The 16,218-nt window shown below is 45.0% G+C and overlaps 1 protein-coding gene across 3 annotated transcripts; it reads right to left on the bottom strand.

The window, feature by feature from the left end:
* Positions 1-250: 250 nt before the first annotated feature.
* On the bottom strand, positions 251-16,218 carry cxxc5a (CXXC finger protein 5a). 3 transcript variants are annotated; one of them, XM_076274701.1, is made up of 4 exons: positions 15,978-16,218; positions 15,800-15,869; positions 8,553-9,690; positions 251-1,443 (listed from the first exon to the last, which is right to left on the bottom strand). In XM_076274701.1, exons 3-4 carry the CDS (start codon positions 9,396-9,398, stop codon positions 1,399-1,401), a joined length of 891 nt encoding a protein of 296 aa, XP_076130816.1. In that variant the 5' UTR covers positions 9,399-9,690; positions 15,800-15,869; positions 15,978-16,218; the 3' UTR covers positions 251-1,398. The 3 variants fall into 3 exon arrangements, with proteins under 3 accessions (XP_076130816.1, XP_076130818.1, XP_076130817.1); XM_076274703.1 differs by having other exon boundaries at positions 251-1,440; positions 15,800-16,218; XM_076274702.1 differs by lacking the exons at positions 15,800-15,869; positions 15,978-16,218 and adding an exon at positions 15,573-15,785.

Here is a 16,218-nt window from a genome sequence, read left to right as displayed (position 1 = left end):
ACTGTTGTGATCAACTGAACTCATTGTATGGTTGAAATGAGCATCCAAGGGATGGCTGTTGACACATGACAGACATGCAGTCTTATTTACTTAGGTATGATCTTGTCCAGTGCTATTTTATTTTACTAGGATACTAGGGATATTGGGACATTTCTCAAGTTTGTTGCTCCTTTGTAATTACATTCTTACTCATTTGGTATAAAATAAATAACATGCAATCAGACATCAGAGCTGCACATTTTGACACAAATACATGCATTTGTTTTTATTCACAAAACCAGCCCATATTTCTAATTGAATACAAACATCGCTGTTCTTTTTAAAAGATGTAGCTACTGGCAACGTCATGAAAAAAAAATGTTTTCAGTGCGTTCATATGAACAGAGCAAGTGCTGTCTCCCAGTGCTGCCAAAGAGCTCTATTTTGACAAAGATACTCGTTGGGAACATGGTAAAAATAAGGCTGCCAGTTTCACTAAATAATATTTAAAAAAAAAAAATAAAAAAAACAATCAGACAAACAGCAAGTAAATGGTTCTCTGGCCAACTTCAGGACTTCCAGTCATATTTGTAAAGGCTTGAGCCAATTCTGTGGCACTGAGCATGTTTAGGGCCAAAGCGACTGTTACAACATAACAGTCTAGTTATACTGTAGATTTCTTTCTTTGTTCTAGTTGAAAAAACATGGATTTTTACATCTCAGAACATTTTTCTTTTCTTTTGATACAAACAAAACATTGATCTCTTTCTGAAACTATAGTCTCAAAACAGAACAAAAAAGCAAAGAAACAACAACAAAAGAAAAAAAAACAATCATAAAATACAGAAGTTTGAGTAAGAACAATGGTGCTAAATTACAATAGTGCTTGCCATTAGCCACTAGTTTTAAAATATAGCCGTAAATTTACATTCTCTACACAAGTACTGTATCTTTCCACACATGAACGACATTAACACCAAACACAGAAATTAGTTGATTGTCCACACTCAGTCCGTCATTTCTGTTTGGCAATGAACAGTTCCATGTTTAAGTGACAGAAAAAACCTGCTGGAAAAAGGACTAAAAGGTACCAAAATGGAAACATAGAAAAGGGAATGAGAGTTGCAATAGTTTTTTTTTTCTTTATGCTTAAATTTTTGGTTCAAGAAATAAGTAGGTGCATCCATAATGCGATTGATTATTTTTGTACTCTTTCGCTTTGTTTTTGAATATTCTTTTTTAAAGATTTTCACTGCTGTTTTTCGTTTTGCTGTTTCTTTTGTCATCAGTATGGTTTTCAGCCAGTGTCCGTGCCCGAGACAATCCAAGCGAGAATTGGCATTGCACTTGATTGCAGAGCTTTGGGTGCAGGTTGAGGGGGAGTTGGGGGTGGGGGGGGACAGGGGGGGGGTCACAGTCTCACTGGAACCATCGGAATGCCGCTCCTGTCGGCAGCATGACCTTCTTAGAGGAAGAAAAAAGAGAAGGGAGGGAGAGATATGGAGGGATGTGGTTAAAGAGCCGGCCGTTTGAACTGATAGGTCCACCTTTAGTATAAACATTGGCTATTGTACTATTTACACTCTGTTCTTGTCTGCCTTTTAAGCCTTCGCACATTTTAGACATAAATACATTGAGTACATGAATCCCGTGATCACCCAAAATGTATCAAAAACTGTGTTAATAGGTATCTTGCTCTGTGTCTTTTTCTCTTGCCTACAGACATACACAGACATACACATACACACAGGCATAGACACAGACATCCACATTTACAATATGTGTGGTTGGTTTCTTCTCCTACCTGTTCCTTCTCCATATTCACCGTCCTGTCTTTGTCTGCACCTCATCTAGTAAGACCTTAGTGTCCTCTTTCTCTCTCCCCCTCCCTCGGTTTCTCTCTTCCAACCCCCCCTCTTTCTCTCTTTTTCTCTTTCTCCCTCGCTCCCCTCCCCCGCCTCCCTCTGCAGCCACGGGCCATGGCCCTGACTCCACGTGAAACCCGATACGGCACATTTATTATTTAGTCAGCACGCAGTCACGTAGTGCTCCCACCGCACAGCTCTCACTGGTGCCACCAGCCTGCAAACCCCCACCCCCTCACGCCGCCCTGACTGGACACACACACACGTGCACACACACACACACGCACACACACACACAAGTACGAACACAGGCACACACACACACACACACACACACACACACACACAGCCTGCAGTAGGAGCTGAAAGTGGATGTAGGCTGTGGAAGGCCCACTTGTGGTTAGGTCTCTGTGCTCCAGAGTCGTCGCCCTTCAAAGCACAACGCTGCCGCAGCAGAGAAACAAATTCAGCAGCACCGCCTTAGGCCTATCAGCCATACCCCATATATTTGTAGACTTCACACACACACACACACACACACACATACACACACACACACACACACACACACACACACACACACACACACACACACACACACACACACACACACACACACACACACACATACATATACACACACATACAAAACAAAAAAACTCTCTCACATACACAAACTCACAGACATACATACTTAAACAGTATTAGTACCTTCACTCACTCAAGTCAACTCAACTCATCAAAACACCTGAAACACCCCAAGACACACTTGTCCCCACACACACTAACTCACAGACACACACACACACACACACACACACACAGGGCATCTGTGTGTGTGTGTGTGTGTGTGTGTGCGTGTGTGTGAGTGATGAGCAAAACAAGGCCACCCAGACACACGAGCCCCCAGCAGCAGCAGCAGCAGCCTAGTTATCCGACGCGTAACCTTCACACGCATTTCACCGCACCCCCGCGAGTCCAGCGTCATGGGCCGAGCCAAGACTTCCTCACATTTCAGCCGCAGCGGCCCCCCGCCCCCCCACCCCCCACCCCCCAGCTCCCCACACCACTCACCTATGACATTTCACTAAGGCAGAGAAGTGACCCTCCTGACCCCCGGCCCCTCTCAGTCCAGACTCCTTCATCTGTGACCTCTGACCCCCAGCCTCCCTGACCCTTCACCCTCATTTTGTAGGAACACTCGTCTGTGACACGCAGGGGAGGGGCTGGTCTGGGTGGACGACACCCGCCCCAAGGTCACCGTCTATCTGAGAGGGCCACTCTTAAAGCATGGCATCCTAATCTGACTGCATTGATTTTACTATGAATATATTACCAGTGCCTGACACCCACAACCACCACTAGCACCACCACCCCTCCACCCTCGTCTTGTTATCTTTAGGGGCAGCATTTCATTTTGAGGTATGACAAGAGAAGCTCTCTCCCTACAGTAAACCAGTCAGTCAGGTAGAGCATCAGGTGGTCTAATCAGTGGTGATTCAGCAGGTTTACTTCTAGCTAAGCCAAAGGGAACTAAATGTAAATTTAAATATTTGTTTGAAGGGCAATGTTGATCTCCTCAAATTACATTTTAGATAGTGAACCACCCAACTGCCCCCCACGAACACACACACCTCCGCTGTGGAATTATCCAGCCACTCTTCTCATCCCCCCACTTCTCTCCACCCCCCCCCCCAGCCCCCACCCAGCCCTCCCCTCTCCAAAACAGATGACCATGCACTCATCATAGTCAATTACTCCTACATTAAGTCTCTTAGCAGACTGGAAGGAAGATAGCTTTTCACAATGTTACATTAACAGAAGATAATATTTTCACAAATGTGTGTCCACACACACACTCCTGACTCTCTCTATCTGCTGTCCATGGTGTTCTACTTCTCATGCTGACACAGACGCTTGTCTGCTTGTATGTTGTTCCTCCCGACTTCAGTGACCAGTCTATTTGCAGACATGGCTTTTGGTCAGTGTGTGACTCTCCCTCAGTCTGGGTTTTGTTGGGGAAGGGTGGAGAGGGGAGTGGTGCCGGGTGACAACTGTGCTATTTGCCCGCATGCCAAACTATGAGCGTTCTCACACGGACTAAGATATCACACCTCATTTCAGAGAAATCAGGGTTTACTCTGTCTGCACAAGAGCACATGATACAGACACACACACACACACACACACACACACACACACACACACACACACACACACACGCACATATACATAGGGAGGGGGAAGAAAGGAGATACAAACACACACAGATCCTGTACAATACACATGTAACACAGATAATGTATTCGGTTATATACCGCCATATGAACAAACCCAAACTGATCCCAAACAAATGAGTTCAGAGTGAGTATGTACTGGATGTACGGAGTACAGAGTCTTTGATGTAGGTGGCCAAGTGAACCACTCAGAACAACAACACAGTAAGATGCCTGTCACAGAGGTCTGGCCTGCTTGGCGAGTGCCTCCTCTTATTTCAGTGGAAACGTAACACTCCCAAAATAGAGCCAGACATCTCGAGCCAGCAAGGTGTGGGGTGGTAAAGGCCTCCACACAACACCTCCACCATATATTTATTTATTCATTTATTTATGTATTTATGTTCATTTATTTGGCATCATATGCATCCCAATCTCATTACAGTGTAAAGCACCAAACACATCTAATAATGAATGCTTTGTCTCTTTCTGCCTTTGCCCCACTCACATGCGTTAAGTCCAGTGGTGCTATAGGTATAACTGTGTGTCAAAGAGGCAGACCAGCGACACTTTCACACATGCTGGGGCTCATAGGGGTCATTTTAATGAGCACCAGCGGTCCAGTGGTTAACTCTGGACACAAACGTCTGACTAACACAGGCAATTAAGACGGACGATCAAATTACATGCGTAATATGTCTATGAATACGTCATTAAAGACATAATACGTCTAGAAGGCTAAGCTTAAAATAATTCAATATGTCATTAATGAGTAACAAATAATTATAGTCACATCAAATGAACAATAAAAATGACAAAATAATAATATAAGGAACCTTAACAAACTGATAAAGCCAGACACAGCATCTATCATAATTACAAAGCATGTTTAACAATGCAACACATTTCTGTGTTAACATTTCTCACGTCCTGTGGTGGTATTGATTCATAGTAGTATCTGATTTTGTTGTTGTTCTTGTTGTTGTTCCTTAAAGCAAAACATTCACTAAACTTGTCATATCTAAACTTATTTTGAGAAATCATAATAAATTACCATAAAAGGTGTATGGGTTGTTTACAGATTATTTTTACTGCATGCATTAATACATAAGTTATAAATGTCATGCTATACCTATGCATTTTAATACTACAAATGCTAAGACTGACTCAATGTTTCTCTAGTGATTGATGGCAGATGCCTAAATCAATGCAAACTGTTTTTAGAATAGTAGAAATCATGATGCAGTTATAAATGATGTAATACAACAACAAGTCCCTCAGATCTATCTCACTGTGTATGTCTTTAATCATAGCATGCTCTTTAACATGTTTTACACCAGCTAATGCATAATGTATATGCATAATGTCACAGAAAATTAGACAACCTCGGGGAGCAGTGAGGGGTTAGGTGCCTTGCACTTCAGCCGTGCCTACTGATTGGGGTTCGAACTGGCAACCCTCCGGTTACAAGTCCAAAGCGCTAACCACGGCTGTCATAACACTGAGTACTCTCGTATCAGCTATGACAGCGACTATACATTGTACTGCTTATTTTGAAGCAATGCTTCTGAATCTGATTTCATAACATAGTATGTATGTATGTATGTATGTATGTATGTATGTATGTATGTATTTATGTATACAATTACAAAAAACAGAGCTGTAGGATACAAGGATACAAAAGATAAAAGCTACTCTTTACAGACCAGGAGTGCATTTCCCAAAACCATAGTTGCTAACCTGTTAGCAACTTAGTTAGTTGGCAATGGGAAATTGCATTGCAACCAACAAAGTTGCTAACTTAGTTAGCAACTATGCTTTTGGGAAACGCACCCAAGGATGTCTCCTATTCTCTCGTTTTCCTGCTCCCTCGCTCTCTCCTGGACATCACTGTTGCAAAAAACACAGTGAGAATAGCCAACTGTGGAGTCACCAGCTTGCAGATGCTGCGGCACATTGAGGGGAACATTTCCCTGGCCTCTCATGTGCTATCTCACATTCTCTCACTCGTCACTCTTTAGCACCCCAACATCTTGTCCTCCGCTGGAGTGTCCTCTGAAGGACTGTGGTACGCTGACAGAGAACGGAATACCATTCACAAAAAAATATCAACTATCAATGTCAACAGGCCCTCCTGTTTCTGGACAATAACACTACCGAGCACAAATTTGATGTGCTGTATGTTTTAATGCTGCAGCATCAATGAATGTACAAGTTTTTCTGCAAAATGCTAGGCAAAGGTGCCATCATGATTTAAGCGATTGTACACACATGAGAGCATTCCAATGAGTCTCACTAGGTGGCTGGTGGTAAATGCAGCTTTAAGGGGATACTGGAGGAGAGGAGAGGAGAAGAGTGGTGCAAAACAGGACTCTGCTACTCCATCAAGCCAACATGAGGTGACCTCAGCGAGAAGTTTGGAGGGCCATTACTGCACACAGGCGAGGCGTGCCACAGGAGAGAGAGGGCAAGGGGAGGGCGCCTGTGCCACGCTGACACCTGGTGCTCCAGATGACAGCCCTATGGCCAGATGGACCATGTCACACACACACACACACACACACACACACACACACACACACACACACATACACACGCACGCACACACGCGCACACATGAGCACACACGTGCACACACACAAACACACACACAAATACACACTGACCAACACACAGACTCACACAGGAAGGTAAACACAAGAACTTTAGTGCTGTGCAGTCAGTACTGAAGTAAACCCTCTGCTAAAACTATACTATAAGTCAAACGGTAAATTAAGCTGCTGACACACTCCTCACACAATTGAACATGAGCACAAAAACCTCCCATATTTCTGGTATTTTTGTATTGTTTACATTACTAAGCATTGCTGCATCCACTAGCATCCTCCTCTCACAGAGGGACATATGGCTCCAGATACACGTCGCCACAAAAGGAGCTTTACCTAAAGACTTCCGGTGTGCTCCGGGGGGGGAGGCTCTTTAGCACGGGTGTGGAGTAATCAGGCGATGGGGAGAAAAGAGTGATGTAATGAGAGTGTGGAGGACAGATTAGAGAAAACCCTGCGGTGCATGTCTGCCCACCCACACACACACACACACACACACACACACACACACACACACATACACACACACACACACACACACAAACACACACACACACACACACACACACACACACACACACATACACACACACACACACACACACACACACACTCACACACACACACACACACACACATACATGCACACTCACAAAGGCACATGCCTTCCCCCACCCGCACCACCTGTCACACCACGTCCTAAAAGCCCCTCAGCACCCCTCCTGCCTTCCACGGAAACACAGAGCCATTGGAAACACACACACACTACATATGCCCATACACATGCACACAGAACCAATGTAAACAAACACACAGAGACAAACAGATACAGAAACATACACACACACACACACACACACACACACACACACACACACTCACACACACACACTCACACACACACACACACACACACACACACACACACACACACACACACACACACACACACACACACACGAACACACACAGACATTACATTTGCAAATACTTGACATATTTACACATTCAAACACACCCAAATACACCCATGCAAACACATATGCCACACCAGCAGCAGCAGCAGCAGACGCCCCTGGCACACACACACATAGACACACACTCAAACACACACATTATCTGATATTAAAGAATATAAATTGCTATACTAATGTAAATTGTGAAGCCAGTTCAACAAACTATTCTAACCAATCACAACATTCACCTACTGAACTAATTTCATTAGTCACTACACCTACAGACTGAGTTCAGATCAAGTGACAACTGCAACACAATCTCATTTTGACAACCCCATACTGAAGACGTGAACATGTGACGGATTCCTAAAGCTGTTTGAAACAGGTTGAACAAAAAACAATGGCCACTGGCCTATCCGAATGTTTCTGAAAATAACACCTGACCAAAGTCGATGTAGGATCCCACCAGACTCAGATCTTCTGTGTGGAGCTATGATTGAGGTCTGTACTGGTCTGGGCTCCTCAACCAGAGTTATGGTGATAAATATGTTACAATAGCCAACATCTACACTTTATTCATCCCTCCTCTCTAAAGTGGCGGTGGTCTAGTGGTTAGTGATCTGCGTGTCCAAGATTAACACCTCTAAGTTGTGGGTTCGATGCCAGGGAATAGGACTTTTGTGCCCCTGAGCACTTAACCCCCAAGTTGTTCCAGAGGAACTGACCCTGTAGGTCATTTACTGTAGGCAGATGATAAAAATACTGCAAATAGTGTAAAAAGGTACTGATTTCAGAAGTGTTAATAAATACCTTATAATATCTAAAAACCTACATTTGAACCATCCATCGTGGCCAGCTAATGCCCACTCTAACGCGGCCAGCTAATGCCCACTCTCTCCCTGTGTGTGTATCTGCACCGGCCGCTGTTACCTCCAGAGCTGCAGACGGCTTCTTTTTGAGCTCCTCGCACTTGCGGAACTTGCAGATCTGGTGTCCGGTCTTGCGGTTGCGGCAGCTGCTGCACTGCTCACAGTTAATCCTGCGCCGGCAGGGCGGGCACATGCCGCAGCGTTTCCGCTTCTTCTTGCCGGAGCTGATGGCGGAGGCCAGCTCGCTCTGCGCCGGGTACTCGGCCAGGCCGGCCATGTGCAGCGCGCTGTCCGCCAGGAACACCCCGGCCGGCGTCATGATGAACAGACCCGGGTTGAACGGGAAGCCGCCGCCCACGCCGTAGGCGAAGTCGGCGAGGCCGCTCACCGCGTCCACCGCCGCTGCCGCCGCGGCCCCGTCCAGGTCGCCCGCGGCGCCGCCGCCTGCCTCGCCGCCCCCGATGCCGCCGACCCCGACGCCGCCCGGCAGCAGCATGTGCTCCATGCCTGCCCGCTTGAGCAGCGCCGCCGCCTGTGCGAAGTGGAGCAGGCCATTCTGGCTCTCCAGCATCTGCTCTAGGGTCCGGTCCAGTTTGCCCAGCGCGGGCATGGACGCCAGGGTCTGCGTCTGCGGAGGCTGCTGGGGGGGCTCCTGGGGCTTGGTGGCCTGGTGCTTGACCTTGCCGTTGCTGCCGCTGTGGAGTCCGTTGAGGGTGTTGCTACTGTTGGTGTTGGCCGCGGGCGTGTACTGGGAGAGGGCGCGTGAGTGCTTCAGGCTCTTGCTGAGCGGCTCGCTGATGATGCCGCTGCGGTTGCGGCGCTCTGCGACGGGCGAGTCCGGCGTGCGGCGGCTGCTTGGGTCCTGGGCCTCGGCTGTCCGGTTGCCCTCCGGCCCGCCGCTCGACATGATCCAGCCCCGGCGCGAGTGCGTGGGTCGGGACGGGTTGGGTGGACGGGTGGGGGTATGGGGACAGGATGGGTAAGGGGGGTGAGGGGGCGGCAGGGGGGAAGGGGCCCAGTGCTACTCGTTTGCCTGCTGAAAGCTCTAGGGGTGAGGGTGGAGCCTCCCCTTGACAGACTGATCAGCCGGCCAATGGCAGGCAGGTAAGCATGCAGGCAGGCAGGCCTCCTGTAGCCGTTGACCTTGACCTGTCTAAATTTTAACCCTCGTCCACATCCTTCCACTGGTAAGCCAAACACTAGGAGAGAGGGAGAGAAAAAAGAGAACATTACAAAAGAGTTGTTCTCAGCTGTGAGTCACAGACATATTCAGACACATCAATGTAGAAATGAAATAGAGAACTGGCAGACAATCAATTTCCCTGACATAGCCAGTAATAATCAAAATGTTTAAACAATTCAGTTCAAAACACAGTGCAGTATGAGTTGAAGACGAACCACTTCTTCCACATTCTCTGTTCAGTAATGTTCAGTTCTACACAAGGGGTTGAAACCAGTGAAGTAAACATCAGAATTAGATTATTAGAATGTCAAGCTGCTCTCTCTTGTCACACCCAAACACCAGAGCAGTTCATAGACCTCTCCTGGGAAACCACCCATGAAGGCCCACTGTCTTCACAATTTGTTATACATTTGTATATACACACACACACACACACACAACACACACACACACACACACACACATAAATGATGATGGCTCTAGATCCAACAAGTCAAAAATAACACTAAAACAGACATTCTTCCATTTTTGTTCACACAAATCTGTGTGCCACACACAAACATGAATGTGCACTGCATGTAGCTATCACACTACCAAGCCCTCAGTCACACACACATACAGTCATCACAAAAAGTTCAGTTCACCTTATAATTTGTGACATGATGACACCATTTCCCAAGTTAGGTATAAAAGCTCTCTCGTCCCTGTCACTAAGGTGAGAGGATCTATCCTTATGTGATCTTTTGCACTATTCGATTGGGAAAGAGGGAGGGAAGAAGCACATTTATTTTGCTTTAGAGATGGATAGGTAGAGCATTCTCCACTCCACACATAACTGTTTGTTATTTTCACTTGTAAAAAACTACAATATATCCATTTCCTCAAAATGTTGTGTCAATCTGGAAGAGGTTCAGATGTTTGTATTGTCCCATTTGTTTGAATAACCAACAGCAACTTACAAATGGGGGAAAAATCACCTCAGTGACCAGTGCCCTGACAGACATGCACACACGCAGACGCACATAACCCCCGAGAAAAAATCTGAGGAAATGGCCGGCCCAGTCCTTATAAGGGAAACAAAGGGAAGGGGAGGGAGAAGGGCTGGGGGAGGGGGGGTGGGGGTGTGGGGGGGTCTGCGCAGTGTGTGGAAATTGGAAGGCCAGAATTAGTGGGAGGTAAAGCTTCAAAGGCAGGAGCGCAGCCCCCGCATTCTCACCAGCTCAGGGGTCTGTGGCGCCAGCGGACCACAGCCAGATCCGCCCCCCAAAGCCACCACCATCCCACCCCCACCCCCCCCCCCCCGCGCTTGCCTGCCTTTCCCCCTGCGCGTCCGTCCACCCCCCCCCCACCTCTCTCCCCCAGCTCGCCTGCTGACCAGGAGCCTTGCGGCACAGCCACAGTCACAGCCACAGCCACAGCCACAGCCACAGTCACAGTCCGCCCGCTGTGCCCTGCGCCAGTAACGGCTTTGCTCCTGCCAGCACCTGTGCCCGCTCCCAGCCTGGCCACTGCGCTCGCCGTCAGCATCCATGACATCACCTCCAGTCCCTCTCCCCCCCACACACACACACTGTCTCTGCACACTGTCTCTGGGTAAGATCCGTCACATTCACAATCTGGCCTTCATTTTATCAATCACATCTGAATGACTGTGTTTACATGGAAACATGTTTCATTTCTTTCTTGGGCCACCTGTCATTCTTCTAACTGCATGTTATACTTGGAGCAATCATAGCAAGCCTGTCTCCAACACTGAGGAGATACAATCATGCTACATGCTATTCAAAGTAAGTCAATGACAGCACTCATAGTGTTTTCATCTGTCATTGATAACTTCTTCTCATTCACTAACACATGAGAGCATTTCTTCAGTGGCATAACTCACAGGACAAATAACTATGCAGCTGCTATTGTACTGTGACCATTAGAATAAGACAAATATTTGCCATCAGCAAAGCAAGATGTATACCCCACACTTAAACACTTCTGTCCATTAGCCACACCATGATGCTCACTGTCTGCTTTATGGCCATGTGTTAACTGAAGCAAACTGCACAATTTATGACAATTCAGTGGTGTGTCATAGGTCAGGATAGTCAACTAAAAACGTCTGATCACATTTGCCTCCACAGACAGGGATGAAAAAGAATTCTGCATTGCTTGTGTAGTTAATTCTGTCTGAGCACAACAGACATAGCATGTACTTTCCATTCACTTCAGACTTACAATTTTTTTATTACCATAACTCCTTTATGTTGAACGGATCAGTATTATACACATACATTTTATTTCACTAACATGAAATAAAGTACGCTACAAAGAGGACCTGTGTTTGAAAATCTTACCATACCCAATTACCATCGCAATCACAAGATGGGTTCAGTTGAACACCTTAAGTTAAACATGTTCCATGTTTAGCATTTGCTTTACAGGTGAAATCAATATTGTGATGACATGATTTAAAATGTATTTCACAGGCTGTTAACCTCTTCTGTAGATAACACAGTGTAGCCAGCAAATAATCACTTCTTGACTTCACATTTCCCTTAAAACAATGCCAGAGGAGGTCAGTCAAGGCCACTCAACAACACTGAGATGAAAGCCAGATTTACTCATAATGAACTGATTAACTGACAAGTAAATCTAAGCTTTTTTCACAGCCAGAGGAATGAACAAAAACAAAGCATCTTTTGTGGTTGCACTATCTTGATGAGCATCAAGTGTTGACTGCTTATCTTGAATGGCTTAAAGAGAAAAAATGTATGCATGCATCCATAGACCAGTCTCAGACAAGCGAGCCAGTTGCCTCCCTCAGTAGGGATGTTTTGATAAACTACGGTAAAGACAGTGACGTGATATGAGTATTTTGTTCAGTCAGATCATTATAGATAAAGACTCCAATTAGCCATGTTGGTTTTTGATATAGACATGTTTAGTGTTTACAGGTCTGCGGCTAGATGAAGGGTTGCCACACTTCCAAAAGACATCTAATCCTTTTAGAGGGTCGCTTTAGAACTGCTCTCCAGCCAGGTCATACAATTACATACTATTACTATTACTCCACCACTGTGGGAATGGGGAACCCGTTAGCTTGAGTTTAATCAGTAGCTCTAAGGAGGCTGCATATGGCTGTTTTGCAAGCTGCCAGTCTCACAGGGAATATCAACCTTAAACCACCACCATCAGCAGGCAACGTGTAAGAAAAGGTAATGCGCGTGCACACACACACACACACACACACACACGCACACACACACACACACACACACACACAGACACACACACATACACACACACATACACACACACACACACACACACACACACACACACACACACACACACACACACACACACACACATATAAACACACACACACACACAGGTATGATGATGATATGTCTATACAATATATAATATCAATATACGATGAAACTGAAGAAACTACATTTCTTTTGTTACACTGCACCATTATACATAATATCCCACAAGAGGCGATTCATAATTGAAGAGGATCTAAATATAAAAGAATATAAAATGTCCCATTGATACTCTTTCTCGATACCCTTGGATCTGCTGCGCTGTATTAAAAGTGGACTTCTTCCTTACCACGTGACAAGATGCAGCAGCCTATGTCAAAGATAACACATAGGCAAAGACTAGGTGTGTCTTCCAGGTGTGCCCTACTGTCCTACAGTATTCTGGGAATAATGAAAATAATATTTTGACATGTATTGAACATTTTAATTCTTCCAGACATTTCAAGCTTTTTAAGCATAAGATGTAAAATACCACCCAAACATACTTGTTGGCGTTTAAATCTCTCAATTTCATAGATGATCACAGATATTGTGTGTTTACAAAGTATGACCTGTGAATGACCTCCAGAAACATGTGACTACAGAGAAACAGTTTCTCATCTTCTTGTCCAACTCCCCAAGCCAAACTACTTTAGTGATTAGTGATTTGTAAGGTTATTCACTGCTCTGCTACTTGTAGAGCATCAGCAGAGTCTTTCCCCAAAAAACATGACAGGGAACTTTTTGGAACACTGTAAAAAAAAAAACTAGACCTGCATGTTTCCTGTTGACAGTATGATTCTATTATCCAGTGCAACAGCTCATGTTAGTGGTTGTGAGAGCTTGTCACCTGACAATAAGAACAACAGAAGCAACATGTCCTCTCAATTCTGAAGTAGGATATGGCTTCATTTTCAGTAAGATGACTGAATTCGATTCACACCTCATGGTTTTGCTGTGACCACTGTCTGCAATGAGTGAAATGTATCATTAGGCCTATTTATTATTATTATTATTATTATTATTATTATTATTTATGTATTGTTGTTGTGATTATTGTCGCAATTAGTCTTGTTTTTAAAGCACGACATCGCATCTCTCCGTCGACCATGTCAATTTGAAGCTGCACCCAAACCCCCTCCCCGGAGGTCAATGTAAGGCGGTAATTGGTCCTTTCCCTTGGAGTATTAGGCCGAAACAACACAACCACTGCACGACTGGAATGGGACTAGCTAGGGGCTTGGAACTCTTTCTCATTCTCCTCATTAATATGTTGTCATCATGTTGATCCTCTTTATGAAGGCTATCAAAACTTTTTTCCCTAATGAGTTTTTTTTAATTATCAACAAAACAAGCAAAGTAAATGTGTAAATCTTCCCAAATATTACATAAGGGTATGAATGGAACTGTTAAAGTTGTGCATAAGTTCCTCCTTGATCACCTTTAGTGTCAGAATTTCTGGGCAAAAAAGAAGCGAAATCCTCCAAATAGGTAACAGGCTAGTAGCCAATGCGGAACTAAAAAAGCCTTCTCTCACGACGCGCAATCACACAGGCTCCACACCTATTCCCCACCCCAAACAAACACACACTTATATACGGACGCAAGCACGCATGCACACACGCTCACACACTTATCGCACGGACGCACGAGACCCAGAAGCCTGTTATTGACTCGAATGTGCACAAAGAGATGCCCAAGACTTCTTTCCTGTCTACCCTCGTAGACTTGGCCATTTCAAAGTTGTATTCCTTATTATGCTCGCTGTACGCTTGACTTTGTTCTTTAATTGTTACGCCATTTATTCACCACCACACACTAGTAACCCCTTTGTGAGCGCCACTGCTGCTCACGGATTGCGGCAGTACCGGGGGGTCGCCGTAAATCCCCGTTCTCAGCGGTACAAGCACGGGGACATCGCGCGCCGAAGTCAAGCTGATCCCCTCGCCACAAACAATGAGACAGACAGCGAACACATTTCGCCTTTATATGATTATCTAAAGTCACATTTCTTTCCAAAGACAATAATTACACTATATCATAATATTTCCAACGGCAAGTATAAGTTATACCTCAAATCAGCACACACGAATTTGTCAAATTGATTAATATTTGGGTATTTATGCATAGCCTAATACCAGGTCGTGGTATCTTCCCAGGTGTAGCCTTCTGCATCCTGTTTTTAAAAGTTCCGTCAACGAGAACTGAGACATCAGTAATAACCATACCACCTGTCGTGATTTCTGTCGCTATCATAAACGTCATCAAGCCCAAATCAATGTAAAGTAGCCTGAACTAACATAATTTCAATCACAAATGTTGAAGAACACAAACTTTCTCAAAAATCCATGCCATTGCTAAAAGATTCACACTTGAAATGTCATCGTGCACCATAGGACAAATACCTATTCAGAAATTTCGACAACTGTCTTTAATAACGTAGCTCTAATAATCAGAGAGAATTAATTCTTCCAGTACAGTCTATTTCCTATTTCTCATCACCTATATAGTTAACAGCACCATAAGCACAAGCTACAAACATGCGCGTAATGTAAACCCATAAGTTTAGTTAACATTAAAACAGTAGTTGCAAAAATACCTTTTGTCTAGACTCAGTGATCTGAAACCACGGTCTCTGCGGTGCCAGTGTATGGTCTGCAGCAGCACGACAGGGAAAATAGATAAGAACCATTCTCCCGTTTTCCCAACTAACTTGATCGTTAGTAAGATGACATCCCAACTTTGAGCAGACTTCAACAAAGTATGATTCCCCCTTCAATGTATCTGCATATTTGCAAACACGGGCCCTTTTTTATTCGCACCTACCAAGGCAGATCCGACCAGAGGGGAGGGCTCCCACTGTCCAAGCGGTCCGTCTCAGAGCTTGCCGTAGAGACTGATGTCAAAAGAAGAAAGAAAAACCTTACTCTTGTGTAGGAGAAATATTATGGCCATCAACTATGACCAATCATTGGTAGTCTCAATGAATTACTATAAAACGTACTTTCACGGAAGCTGAGCGTATGGGCTCTTCAACCTTTCGATACTCGCAATCCCACCTCTACATCCCCGTTCGCAGAGACGAACATGCAAACCCATTTCATAGATTTTTGGAGCTCCAAGTAAAAACCGAACTGGACTTTCCAGAGACGTTGAAGTGGTGAATTATTTCGCAACAACGTTCATCAGAACATGTCTGTAATTACTAAAAATCCGTAAATACTCGGGGGCAGAGTTGATCCATT

Source organism: Alosa pseudoharengus, unplaced genomic scaffold (genome assembly GCF_046254945.1).
Source record: "Alosa pseudoharengus isolate Yale_2024_CS ecotype anadromous, Long Island Sound unplaced genomic scaffold, YU_APseudo_1.1 YU_APseudo_1.1_scf_8, whole genome shotgun sequence".
In the NCBI taxonomy this organism is placed as follows: Eukaryota; Metazoa; Chordata; class Actinopteri; order Clupeiformes; family Clupeidae; genus Alosa; species Alosa pseudoharengus.
Note: the sequence above shows the minus strand (reverse complement) of the source record. Positions and strands in the feature narration are given on the sequence as shown.